We start from the raw sequence: 14,207 nt of genomic DNA, 5'->3' as shown, positions 1-14,207 counted from the left end.
TAGTTAACATATCAAATTGCATTAATCAGCTGATTTGTATTCAAAGTTAATGTCAATCTGTATTTCAACTGTGTCAATTTCAAGTCAACATTCAAAATTAATGCAGGGTTGTTTTCACACATCAGGAAAAGGTACTCTATCTTCTACCACTGACTAGATCCAATGATAAAACCAAATAACTAGATTTAGTTCAGGGAGTTGCAGCTTAAAAGGATCAGAGGGCACTTGGATAAGGTTCAAGAGAAACACAAAATACCTAACAACTTAGAAAATAACAGGGCTTCCCTGGTGGTGCAGTGGTTGAGAATCTGCCTGCTAATGCAGGGGACACAGGTTCGAGCCCTGGTCTGGGAAGATCCCACATGCCGCGGAGCAACTAGGCCCGTGAGCCACAACTACTGAGCCTGCGCATCTGGAGCCTGTGCTCCGCAACAAGAGAGGCCGCGATAGTGAGAGGCCCGCGCACCGCGATGAAGAGTGGCCCCCGCTCGCCGCAACTAGAGAAAGCCCTCGCACAGAAACGAAGACCCAACACAGCCAAAAAAAATAAAAATAAAAATAAAATTTTTTAAAAAATTAAAAAAAAAAAAAAAGAAAATAACATGCTCTATGTGAAAAAAGATAAACTGGCTAGAAAAAAAACGGCAAAACTGATTTTCAAGCAGACCAAATAAAACAGAAGTTGACCAAATATTCCTCATTTTCATTCAACAGAAGAAAAGAAAATAGTCTTCAGATGAAAAAGAAAGAGTTGGAATTAACTTTAAAAAAAAATACTTTCGGGGACTTCCCCAGTGGTCCAGTGGTTGGGACTTCACCTTCCGATGCAGAGGGTGTGGGTTTGATCCCTGGTCGGGGAGCTGGGATCCCACATGCCTTGTGGCCAAAAAACCAAAACATAAAACAGAAGAACAAATTCAATTAAGACTTTAAAAAAAAAAGAAAACAACTTTCTGTCAACAATTTAGAACAAATTTCCTAGTTAGGGAAAGTTTCAGGCTTCTTTTCTGTGGATCAGGCAGAGACAGGTTCATTAATCTGAGCTGACATACAAACCACCAATTCAGTACAAAATGGATTCAAGGGGATTTCACAAATAAATGTAAAGGATGGTTGGCTGGCAGTGGACGTAGTCAAGGCAGTTACGATAGCTGAGACAGCCCTTCATTTATGGGAGGAGGGGGAAGGATCAAACCTACTAGTAAGAGAGAGCAGCAGCTTTGGTGGAACTGAGGATTCCCAGAACCACTGCAAGACATGGCTCTACCTCAGTCCTATACTACTAACTGCAATGAATGTGCTCTTTTGAGATCTTCATAGTAAATCTTGGACACCAAAAATTTCTCCTCATCTCCTAATCCTTCTGAGCATCAACAAGTGCTTCCTGTTTCCCCCAGGTCCCTTCCTCTCCCCAAAACCTGATTGGTGAGGCTTCAGAAAGACTAAGAGTCACTGTGCTACATGACATTTAAGGTCTGTACTTGCTTCCTATTGCTGATATAGCAAATCACCACAATTTCAGTAGCTTAAAACAACACAAATTGATTATAGAGGTCTGACATCCAAAATCAGTTTCTCTGTGCTAAAAATCAAGGTGTCGGCAGGGCTGCATTTCTCTTAGAGGCTCTAGGAGAAAATCCGTCCCTTGCCTTTTCCAGCTTCTGGAGGCCCCCATTCCATGGCTTGAGGCTACATCACTCTGACTTCTGCTTCCATTGTCACACTTCTTTCTCTGATTCTGACCCTCCTTCCTCGCTCTTGTAAGAACCCTAGTGATTACATGGGCCCACCCAAATCATTCAGAATCAGCTCTCCAGCTCAGAATCTTCACTGAATCTACAAAGTTTCTTTTGCCATATAAGGTAACATATTCACAGGTTTGGGGGCTTCGGAGGTGGGTATCTTTGGGGCCATTATTCAGACTACCACAAACTCCCTTTCCAGTCCTAAAATTCCATGAACTAGAGATTCTATTTTAGCTGAGTAAACCAATACACATTTTGTGATTTACTTTTGTATTTCAATTCTGTATCCCTCCTTGATTCCAGTAATTTAAAAAATTTTTAAATTTATTTATTTGTTTTTAATACTGCCTTTGCTTATTTTTAAATTAATCCATCTGGCAATCATCTTTATGCTTTAACTGAGATGTCTTGGTCCAAATTACAAATTAAAGACCTCCAAATGTATATGTTATTATTGTAATATTTGATTAGCTGCAGACTGCATAAAGACAATGTTTCTGTTGAGCTAGTTGTGAAGGGTAAATAATCATAAAGCTAACTAACATGTTATGCTGAATATCCCAAAGGACAGATCACTTTATATCTGTTTGCATAATAATTTGTTATAGTAAACTTTAAGAATCTAAAGTTGGAAAGAAACACATGCCAGACTATTACAAGAGAATGCCAATGTTTTGAGAGAAAAGACGGAACACACTAAATTTGTAGAAATATACATGTGCAGGCTGATGAGTCAATGTGAACTTACAACAATTCTGGCCCATGCAACTGGCTAATCTTCAAAGTATGGATTAAAGTTAATTATATCAGACATTGGTTGCCCATGACCAGCAATTTCCAGGAACTAAGGGCCAAAGCTCATCAACATTCCATCATCACATGAAGAATATCCAGAATTCCAAAATGCAAAGCCTACCAGCCTTTTGGTTCTTCCCTATGAACCATGAAAATTATCTTTATTGTATACATGCTTAACAAAACAGGATCAGCTGTCCTTGTCCATAACGTAATTCTACAGAAGGGGAATAACTACTAAAATGCGATCACAGAAAAATCTTCCATGCTCCCAGGACTCTTTCTTTATGCTCCTCCTCCTTACGATGCACTGCATCATAGTAACTGGCTGAAGACTGTGCTCTCCAAACTGGGAGCAACTTGAGAATAGGAACTGTGTCTTATTTATCAGTTCCCACAGTACCTGGCACTCTATTAGAGTGACTCAAATAAAGGGAGGGAAGGAAAGGGTTTTAAGGAACATAGTGTGCCCAATAAAGTACACTGACTCAAACTTTCTATTATCTCTTTTTAGAGAAAGATTTCAGGGAAGTAGTAAAAAGTAGCAGTTAAAAGCTCTAGAGTGCCACTGCCTGCGTTCAAAACATTTGGACAATTTACCTGTGTGCCTCACTTTCCTCATGTGTACAATGGGATTCATAACAAAGCCTCTTCAGAGGATTATTGTGAGATTTAAGGGAAACAGTTCATGTAAAGAGCTTTTTATACTTTAGATCAATGCCTGGCATACATAAGACCTTAATAAATGTAACCTGAGGGCTTCCCTGGTGGCGCAGTGGTTAAGAATCTGCCTGCCAATTCAGGGGACACAGGTTCGAGCCCTGGTCTGGGAAGATCCCACATGCCGCGGAGCAACGGAGCCCGTGAGCCACAACTACTGAGCCTGCGCGTCTGGAGCCTGTGCTCCGCAACGGGAGAGGCCGTGACAGTGAGAGGCCCGCACACCGCGATGAAGAGTGGCTCCTGCTCGCCGCAACTGAAGAAAACCCTCGCACAGAAATGAAGACCCAACACAGCCAAAAATTAATTAATTAATTAATTAATTTTTTTAAAAAAAGTAACCTGAAACTATAATAGTCTATTGAAATACATTTTGTGATATAAATGCTCATCTGTATTGTTCAAATAAATGCACATTTTTAATGATCATTTACATTAAAAAAAACACAAATTTTTACAGTAAAACAAATGTGGTTTGTTGTCAACATTTCTGAATTAATTTTCTAATTTTTACCTTGAAATCCCAGTAAATATCAATATGGTCCAATGAAAGCCAGAAATTCTTTGCACTTGCAACTACACAAAAAAACTAGAGAAAGTATATAGTCAATAAAGACTGAGGCCAATAATTGTGAACAGTGCACACACTGGCAACTTGGTTGTAGTTAATATTCAAGTGTCGAATAGTGTCAAATTTCAAAAGGCCACATTTAACCCTTCTATAGATACTATTAAGGCAAAAAAGTACTGTTTCCTAGATTGGTTCAAGAAGGCGGAGTAGAAGGACGTGCGCTCACTCCCTCTCGTGAGAGCACCAGAATCACAACTAACTGCTGAACACTCATCAACAGGAAGACGCTGGAACTCACCAAAAAAGATACCCCACATCCAAAGACAAAGGAGAAGCCACAATGAGACAGTAGGAGGGGCGCAATCACAAAAAAATCATATCCCATAACTGCTGGGTGGGTGACTCACAAACTGGAGAACACTTATACCACAGAAGTCCACCCACTGGAGTGAAGGTTCTGAGCCCACGTCAGGCTTCCCAACCTGGGAGTCTGGCAACAGGAGGAGGAATTCCCAGAGAATCAGCCTTTGAAGGCTAGCAGTATTTGACTGCAGGACTTCAGCATGACTGCGGGAAACAAAGACTCCACTCTTGGAGGGCACACACAAAGTAGTGTGCACATCAGGACCCAGGGGAAGGAGCAGTGACCCCATAGGAGACTAAACCAGACCTACCTGCTAGTGTTGGAGGGTCTCCTGCAGAGGCAGGGGGTGGCTGTGGCTCACCACCGGGACAAGGACACTGACAACAGAAGTTCTGGGACTCCAGAACTCCTTGGCATGAGCCCTCCCAGAGTCTGCCATTAGCCCCACCAGAGAGCTGGTAGGCACCAGCGCTGGGTCGCCTCAGGCCAAACAACCAACAGGGAGGGAACCCAGCCCCACCCATCAGCAGTCAAGCGGATTAAAGTTTTACTGAGCTCTGCTCACCAGAGCAACACCCAGCTCTACCCACCACCAGTCCCTCCCATCAGGAAGCTTGCACAAGCCTCTTAGATAGCCTCATCCACCAGAGGGCAGACAGCAGAAGCAAGAACTACCATCCTGCAGCCTGTGAAACGAAAACCACATTCACAGAAAGACAGACAAGATGAAAAGGCAGAGGACTATGTACCAGATGAAGGTATAAGATAAAACCGCAGAAAAACAACTAAATGAAGTGGAGATAGGCAACCTTCCAGAAAAAGAATTCAGAATAATCATAGTGAAGATGATCCAGGACCTCGGAAAAAGAATGGAGGCAAAGATTGAGAAGATGCAAGAAATGTTTAACAAAGACCTAGAAGAATTAAAGAACAAACAAACAGAGATGAACAATACAATAACTGAAATGAAAAATACACTAGAAGGAATCAATAGCAGAATAACTGAGGCAGAAGAACGGATAAATGACCTGGAAGACAGAACGGTGGAATTCACTGCTGTGGAACAGAATAAAGAAAAAAGAATGAAAAGAAATGAAGACAGCCTAAGAGACCTCTGGGACAACATTAAACGCACCAACATTCACATTATAGGGGTCCCAGAAGGAGAAGAGAGAAAGAAAGGATGCAAGAAAATGTTTGAAGAGATTATAGTTGAAAACTTCCCTAACATGGGAAAGGAACTAGCCACCCAAGTCCAGGAACTACAGAGAGTCCCAGGCAGGATAAACCCAAGGAGAAACACGCCGAGACACATAGTAATCAAATTGACAATAATTAAAGAAAAATTATTAAAAGCAACAAGGGAAAAACAACAAATAACATACAAGGGAACTCCCATAAGGTTAACAGCTGATTTCTCAGCAGAAACTCTACAAGCCAGAGGGGAGTGGCATGATATATTTAAAGTGATGAAAGAGAAGAAACTAAAACCAAGATTACTCTACCTGGCAAAGATCTCATTCAGAGTCAATGGAGAAATCGAAAGCTTTACAGACATGAAAAAGCTAAGAGGATTCAGCACCACCAAACCAGCTCTACAACAAATGCTAAAGGAACTTCTCTAAGTGGGAAACACAAGAGAAGAAAAGGACCTACAAAAACAAATCCAAAACCATTAAGAAAATGGTAATAGGAACATACATATCGATAATTACCTTAAATGTGAATGGATTAAATGCTCCAACCAAAAGACACAGGCTCGTTGAATGGAAACAAAAACAAGACCCATATATATGCTGTCTACAAGAGACCCACTTCAGACCCTAGAGACACATACAGACTGAAAGTGAGGGGATGGGAAAAGATATTCCATGCAAATGGAAATCAAAAGAAAGCTGGAATAGCAATACTCATATCAGATAAAATAGACTTTAAAATAATGTTACAAGAGACAAGGAAGTACACTACATAATGATCAAGGGATCAATCCAAGAAGAAGATATAACAATTATAAATATATATGCACCCAACATAGGAGCACCTCAGTACATAAGGCAAATGCTAACAGCTATAAAAAAGGAAATCAACAGTAACACAATAATAGTGTGGGATTTTAACACCTCACTTACACCAATGGACAGATCATCCAGACAGAAAATTAATAAGGAAACACAAGCTTTAAATGACAAAACAGACCAGATAGATTTAATTGATATTTATAGGACATTCCATCCGAAAACAGCAGATTACACTTTCTTCTTGAGTGCACGTGGAACACTCTCCAGGATAGATCACATCTTGGGTCACAAATTAAGCCTTGGTAAATTTAAGAAAACTGAAATCATATCAAGCATCTTTTCCAACCACAACGCTATGAGATTAGAAATCAATTACAGGGGGAAAAAAATGTAAAAAACACAAACACATGGAGGCTAAACAATACATTACTAAATAACCAAGAGATCACTGAAGAAACCAAAGAGGAAATAAAAAAATACCTAGAGACAAATAACAACCAAAACACGATGATCCAAAACCTATGGGATGCAGCAAAAGCAGTTCTAAGAGAGAAGTTTACAGCAATACAATCCTACCTCAAGAAACAAGAAAAATCTCAAATAAACAATCTAACTTTACACATAAAGGAACTAGAAAAAGAAGAACAAACAAAACCCAAGGTTAGTAGAAGGAAAGAAATCATATAGATCAGAGCAGAAATAAATGAAATAGAAAGAAAGAAAACAATAGCAAAGATCAATAAAACCAAAAGCTGGTTCTCTGAGAATATAAACGAAATTGATAAACCTTTAGCCAGACTCATCAAGAAAAAGAGGGAGAGGATTCAAATCAATAAAATTAGATCAGAAAGAGAAAAACAAATACTGTATGCTAACACATATACATGGAATCTAAAAAAAAAAAAATGGTTCTGAAGAACCTAGGGGCAGGACAGGAATAAAGACACAGATGTAGAGAATGGACTTGAGGACACGGGGAGCGGGAAGAGTAAGCTGGGATGAAGTGAGAGAGTGGCATGGACATATATACACTACCAAATGTAAAACAGATAGCTAGTGGGAAGCAGCTGCGTAGCACAGCGAGATCAGCTCGGTGCTTTGGGTCCACCTAGAGGCATGGGATAGGGAGGGTGGGAGGGAGACGCAAGAGGGAGGAAATATGGGGATGTATGTATATGTATAGCTGATTCACTTTGTTATACAGCAGAAACTAACATACCATTGTAAAGCAATTATACTCCAATAAAGATGTTAAAATAAATACATATTTTGATCTGAGGGATTACTGGCAATTTTATACCATAGATTGAATATAGAGATGTAAGTGACTACACATGTGCTCTTTAGCTTTCTTTTCTTCTACCAAAAGTTTCACTCATTTGACTAATTACACAAATAACTCCCATCACACCCACCCACCTGTCACCATGTTTTACAAGAAGGCAGGCTCAGTGCAAAGAAACACACCATATTCTTTCAGAAAACCAGAAGCACTGGCTAATTCATCACCAAATAGTGCCAGCTGTAACTCTGAAACTCTGATATAATGACCTTCGCTCTTGCTGTTCTTCATCATTTCAACTAGCATCTGAATTGGAAACACAATGAGGTTATAAGCGTCTTCAACTCAGAATATCTTAACACCTATTATCTAAGTTCCCAGCAAATGTAAAACTCCACAGGGTCAGGAATTTTTATCTTTGTATTCACTGATGTATTCTCAGGACCTAGAACAGTGCCTGGCACGAAGTACTATATAATTATTCATACAGTGAATTGTCATTAACATGAATAGTCATGGCTGATAAGAAAGTATTGCAAAGCCGGTAAGAAACTCATAAATAATATCTATTTCTTTATTTAACTACTATACTGGATCTTTTATCTGGCCTAACTTCTACTCTCAGACGCATGTACCTTTATTACTTAATAAATTTGCATGTCCTGGCTCTTCCTGTACCCCAAAACATAACAAAATCCAAGACGGCTGAACTCTTGTTTATTTAGATTACATTTAATCCATGAAAAACAGGAAAATCCAGTTAGATCAACAAAATATTTCATCTTCAACTATCTCCAAAGAATGGGTTTCCTAGCAAAAATAACATATATTTAAACTCATAGCCAGGTCACACAAGACTGTGAAACACTATTAAACTGCAAATACCATTGGCAGCTAGAAGTGTTTAGACAGAGGATGAAAAAATAAATATTTATTTTTTAAAACCTGCAAAAAAAAATGTCATGTTATGAGTAGTATAAAAAGTTTAAAATATCCCCCGGACACTTATCTACTCTTCTCTTTTGCATTCCTACCTTCCTTCTACTGTACTCTTCTTAGCATACTATCACATTAAATGGAATTCATTCACTGATTCATTTGTTGATCAATTTGTTCTCTTTATATCTATAAACTTTTGAGAGTGGGAACTGGGCTTACACATTCTTGTATTCTCAGTACCTAGTAATAAGTTTCTATCAATAAATTATTAATAGAAAGATAGAGTTGAACATTAACATGAAAGCAATATATAACATCAGTTAGTCAATCAAAGAAGTTGAAAGGTGGTTTCATAAATTTAAAAGCAATAATGCCTTTATACAAAGAAAATCAAGCAGTGATTAATTGCAAAAAGAAAAAAATATGTACCTCTTTCTAAGAATTATTCCTTGGAAAGATTATCTCAGCTTTACAATGAAAAGCCTATCACATCAATCCAAAGATTGGGAAACAAAGAAAAAAAAATGTCTGTGCTCTTGTATCATAAGATTTTTGTAATAAAATGCTTTCCGGGATCAAGCATAAATTAGGTGTTCTGGGTGCCCGGGAAGCAACAATATCCTGGCCACTAAAGAATAGCTAAGTCAGTGAACTTCCATGACATTCTGAAATGAGCTCTTGTCATGAAATGTCATGTGCTTCATTAGATAATCTCAACTCTCTGTGAGCATGTTATGACTATGGCCAGAGTAAAGGAAAACAGGAGTGTCTCTAAATCAACCGTGGGCCATGAAGCCAGACAGACTGTATGACAGATGCAATTTTTCTTGGCACCACTTGGGCATAACTAATTGATGACAATCGTATGTCCACACTGGCACATTTCCATGGGGAATGTGTGCTAATGTGTCACCACATCTGGATTCTAGGCATGCTGGGGTCCGGAGGCATAAAGATCTACTAACAGCAGAGGCCCAGCAGCTGTGCTCAATGAACACCGTGGGCGCTCCACAGAGTGACGAAAGGACTAAATTACTGCAAACTGTAAATACAGATTTATTTCATTGAAATACGAGGTAACTGCTGCAGCCATCTCTTGTTCAAACAGACATTTGCCTCTTAAGAAAAAGCTAGCATCCATGTATACACACAGTCCTAACTTCATAAAGAAAATCTGCATCTCTCCTACGAAAAGATGACACAAATAAAGCAAAATCAACAAAGTTGCTATATTCTCTTTAAAAAAAAAAAAAAAAAATCCCCACACGGACGCTAGGAAGGAAAAATATGATAATATACTCTCATCATGTTAGCAAGAATAGTTCTCTTCTGTTTAATTCAAATGTGAGATTTACATAACTTATGACAAAGCCCACGTTGAAAATTCAACATATTATAGTCAAAAAAAAACCCTTGGACATATTAATATATATTTCATCTTTAATATGAAATAGAGAGATCAATATAAATGGCTTACTCTTCCTAACTCACAAGTAGAGATTAGGCTGACCAATAATTTTATTCTGATCCTACATAATAAATTATTAACAAATTTATTATTCACAACTTATTTGAAAAATTGATGACAATTATATGAAACAAAAGCTCTCATGAAAAGCCTGATGTTCTGGCCACAAAATTACTTCAATAAAAAACAAATTGTAACTGAGAAACTCTTCATATATGTTTAATTAAATATCTGCTATAAATCTTAAGTCAAATAATTACTTTTCCAATGCAGTGTGACAGAAATCCTCCTCCTAAAACAGCAGTTTATATTATGTCCTCATGGATAAAATTCAAATTTTAATCAGGTCAGAAACCAGAATTTCATTTGTCTTATCCCTTTTCTTTTCAGATGGTTTTTTTCCTTCCCTCTTAATTCCTTTCCTTTCACATCCTGCCTTCCGTCAAGCTGCTCAACCTGCACCCACAACCTGGACTGACCAGTGGGTAATAAGAGAGGTATGTCAAATTAATCATTCCCTTCCCTAAGGATAACTAAGACATGAAAGCCATCTTTCTCTGTTTTATTATGATTGCCACTCATCTCCTAAACAGTTATGTGGTGACAGAAGGCATTACTAATACATTAGAATTTTTCACATGTGGATTGAATAAAGAGAAACAATTTCTTTTTAGGAAAATCATGAAAGATTCTGTAACACATCCTTTCCACTTGCAGGTCTGCAAATGCTTTAAGTGGCAAGACGATGACTAAAAGGGAAGCACTGTTTAACACCCTCTATGAAAACAGGAAGAAGTTACTAAAATGAGACCTCTTATGTGAAAATTAGAAAACAAAGAGGATGCCTTTTCTCATCTTCTATCTTCAATTCATCTAAGATTTTACCAAACGTGGAAACCGCCTACATCACAGAAACGATGGTCCTATCATGAAACAGTATTTGGATTCTGTGTATTTGAAAAGCACAGACTCACTATAGATCACAGAAGGTCAAGAGCAAGAAAAGGACTGAAGAAGGGAAAAAAGGGTGGGAAGAAAGGAAGAAATAAAATGTAGCTGACACTAAAATATTTTAGATAACCCTCTGATTTCATCGTCTAAGTCTCTTTTACCGCTATTAATAGTTGGGACATTCAAGCTGAAGATTAGGACTCTGCATCCAGTCTGGCACAGATAGTCTGACTAGATCTAGGCACACTGTGGCTTATTTTCTTATCATCTGCCTCCAGACAAAAGTGTAAGATTGACAGCTCAAAGGAATTTTTATTAACAGACATTAACTGTTTTGTCAACATACATTAACATCCTGGTGAACAAACTAATTTTATTGAACAAGAGAGTTATCTTGTCGCTCTGACTTACGGTACCATGTCAGTGAAACTGCTAGGGAACCCGTCTCCCCACACAACACGAAGCAGCTATGCTCCAGGGACAACTCCAGACGGTCCCTTCTTCGCTGCTTCCTAACAGCGGAGTTCCAGAACATGGATCCAAAGGTGCGCAGAACAGACGCAAAGTACTGCAAGGGTTCACCACCCCCTGCCCCATTTTTACATCCCACAAAACCCTTTATCCAAGGTCACGGGGAATAATCTAGAAATGCACAGTCCTTGACTTTGCCATTCTGCTTAATATCCGCCCAAGAGCAGAGTCCAGTGCCCAAATGGCAAGCAGCAGGAACAGCTGCCATTCTAATTCACAATTCAAAAAGTGTATGGCTTTATTGATTACCTATTTTATACATAGGAAAAGAAATTTTCCTGCAGCCTTTTCCAGCCTGAGTGTGAGAGCTTTATCAGTCAGCTATTAACCAGCCAAAGTTTTACCACCGGGTCTCACCCTTCAGAGACCACTCGTCTGAGATGTTTTTCTTCAGTGTGAACAACAGACACCAAAAAGACACAACTTGATGTGATTCAGATGCCTTGCTTGACCTCCTTCCCCAAATCAAACCACAGAGAAACCAGGTTTCTATTTTTCCCTACTGATAACTATCTTGGAATTTAGTACAATAAAATTTCCTTTTCTAAAATGAGACTATATTTAGGTTTGAGGCTATTAGAGATAGTGACAACTAACAGGTAAGACTAAGGCTAGAATAGAGTCTTTTACAACTTACAATAGTTTCTCTACCTAGTATCCACAGGTAAAACTCCACTTGAAGAAACAGTCACCTAAAGGAAGTCATCTATTTTCCTTTCCTTTCACACACGAACTGCAAGCACTTACCTGACTTTTTTGCCCTGTTCGGAGAGCATCTTTACCAAATCAGCAATGGGGTACTGAGCTTTGGCCGCACAGAGACCGTAGCCTACAAGGAACATTAAGAACACAGAAGAATGTGGTTTTATTTCAGATTTTATGAACTACAATTTCTCTCTTGACTGAAACATATTTTTATGCCAAAAAGGGCAATCAGTTAACAGGACTAGAAGTGAAAACAAAAAACTTACAATATGGACTTTTAAAAATATTGGCCTAAATTTCAAATTCAAATTCTCATGGTCCCTTCTCAGTCTCCTACAGTGTCTGACACTGCTAAGCACTCCCTCCCTACATCACATATCACACATCTCACACACACACACACACACACACACACTTGTGCACAGGCTCTCACTCGCTCTCACATAAACATTTTCAAACTGTCTCCCTACTTGGCTTTGATAACATTACAGTCCCCTGGTGCCCCTCCTGACTTTGTCACTACTCTTCCTCGATTTCCTTGAACGGATCTTCTCCTTCTGTGCCCCCGCCCTTAAATGATGAAGCTCCCCAGGGCTTTAACTTTGCACCTCATTCTCTCTTTGGAAAATCTCAGCCCATCCCATGGCTTCAACGACCACCTGACGGTTCCCAACCTGTCTCCAGCCTCAGCCCGTCACTGAGCTCGAGTTCAGCCTGTCCGCTGTCCCAGCTCCACCGCAAACTTAACGTCTCCAAATAAGAACTTAAAACCCTCCCCCTCTGCCAAAAAAAAAAAATAAATGAATAAAGTGCTCCGTATTTCTGATGGTCCTACAGGTATGACCGAAAATGTCAGTCATCTCCCTTCCCCTTGAACCCCTGTGTTCTGTCCCTCCTCCCTGTGCAATGAATCTCACATCTGTCCCCACTTTCCTACCCTCACTTTTCCAAAGACCAAGTCTCTGCTCCAGGTACTCCCTCTGCCTCCCCCCCAGTGCCATCCATCCTCTGGGGCCCCATACAAATCCTCACATCCCAACAATCCTGCTTAGGTTTTCCATGATAGAAAAAGTGTCTACATCATCCAGTTCAGCCCTTATCATAACCCACCGTGCATTATTTATCTATCTGACTTCTCCACTAGATGGAAAATGCCTAAAGGGAAAGGAGTGTTGTCTCTTACTCTTCCCCTTCACACTCCAGCACAGCGTTTCTCAACAGGTAATGCTGAAGCGCTCTGGCTGGGACAATCCATGCTGCAGGAATGTCCCAGGCTTTACAGGATATTTAGTTTACCTGCTCCCACACACCAGCTGACAGTAGCAGCCCCATCTTGGAGACAACCAAAACCCCAAACCCACGTGTTTCAAACGCCCCTAGAAAATGATATTGCCCCCACTTGAGAAGGCTTGCACCTGAATATTCAATCCTGCTAAGGTTTGTTATTTATTTACATCTTAGTATATAACCAACCAGCAAACTACCCACATGTCAAATCGATTGATTTTCTTTATAGAAAACTTCTATGATACCATGATAGAGTTAAAAATCCTAATCTGGAATCAATGTATTGCCTGTAATAAATACAACGGCATTCTGCGATGAGTAAAGAAGTACTGGGCTAAACCTCAGAAAATTGGGAAATTGAGGCCTGGAGAGATTAACTGACTTGGTCCACATATGTCAATTGTTAGAGGCAAAATTAAAAACAGAAGTAAGGTGTTATGACTCCTAGATGAAGTCCTTTCTACTGGGCCTTGTTACCTCATCTTGTTGGAAACCACATGATTCTCAATGATTTTTTAAATATTTACTTTTGAAAAGAAAAGAAAGACATTAACATTTACCAACCTTTACTGAGCAAGTCTAACAAGTAAGTTAGACACTTTCATATACTAATTTAATGCTGACATAGGCCCAAAATTTACCAATGAGCAAAAAATAACCAAGACTCAAAGATGATTTAAACATTGGTACAGAACCACAAAAAGACACAGGTAGAATCCACTACCTCAATTTATAGAATCTCTATGTGATTCCCAAAATATTAACCTAAGCCAAGAATTCTCAGTACTTTTCACTTAGTAATCACAGGGCTGCTTCTAAATTTCCATTAAG

At 39.2% G+C, this 14,207-nt stretch overlaps 1 protein-coding gene across 5 annotated transcripts in view; it reads right to left on the bottom strand.

Annotated features, from left to right (window-relative positions):
* Positions 1-14,207, bottom strand: part of NNT (nicotinamide nucleotide transhydrogenase) — a 96,332-nt gene that overhangs the window by 11,869 nt on the left and 70,256 nt on the right. For all 5 annotated transcript variants that reach the window (XM_082382210.1, XM_082382206.1, XM_082382209.1 and 2 more), the window contains one exon: positions 12,132-12,213. In XM_082382210.1, the coding sequence (XP_082238336.1) occupies positions 12,132-12,213 (82 nt within the window). The remainder of the gene's footprint in view (positions 1-12,131; positions 12,214-14,207) is intronic.

The sequence above is a fragment of the Balaenoptera borealis genome (assembly GCF_965194805.1).
Source record: "Balaenoptera borealis genome assembly, chromosome: 2".
NCBI classification, from domain to species: Eukaryota; Metazoa; Chordata; class Mammalia; order Artiodactyla; family Balaenopteridae; genus Balaenoptera; species Balaenoptera borealis.
The sequence above is the reverse complement of the archived record's forward strand: the minus strand, read 5'-3'. Positions and strand labels throughout refer to the sequence as shown.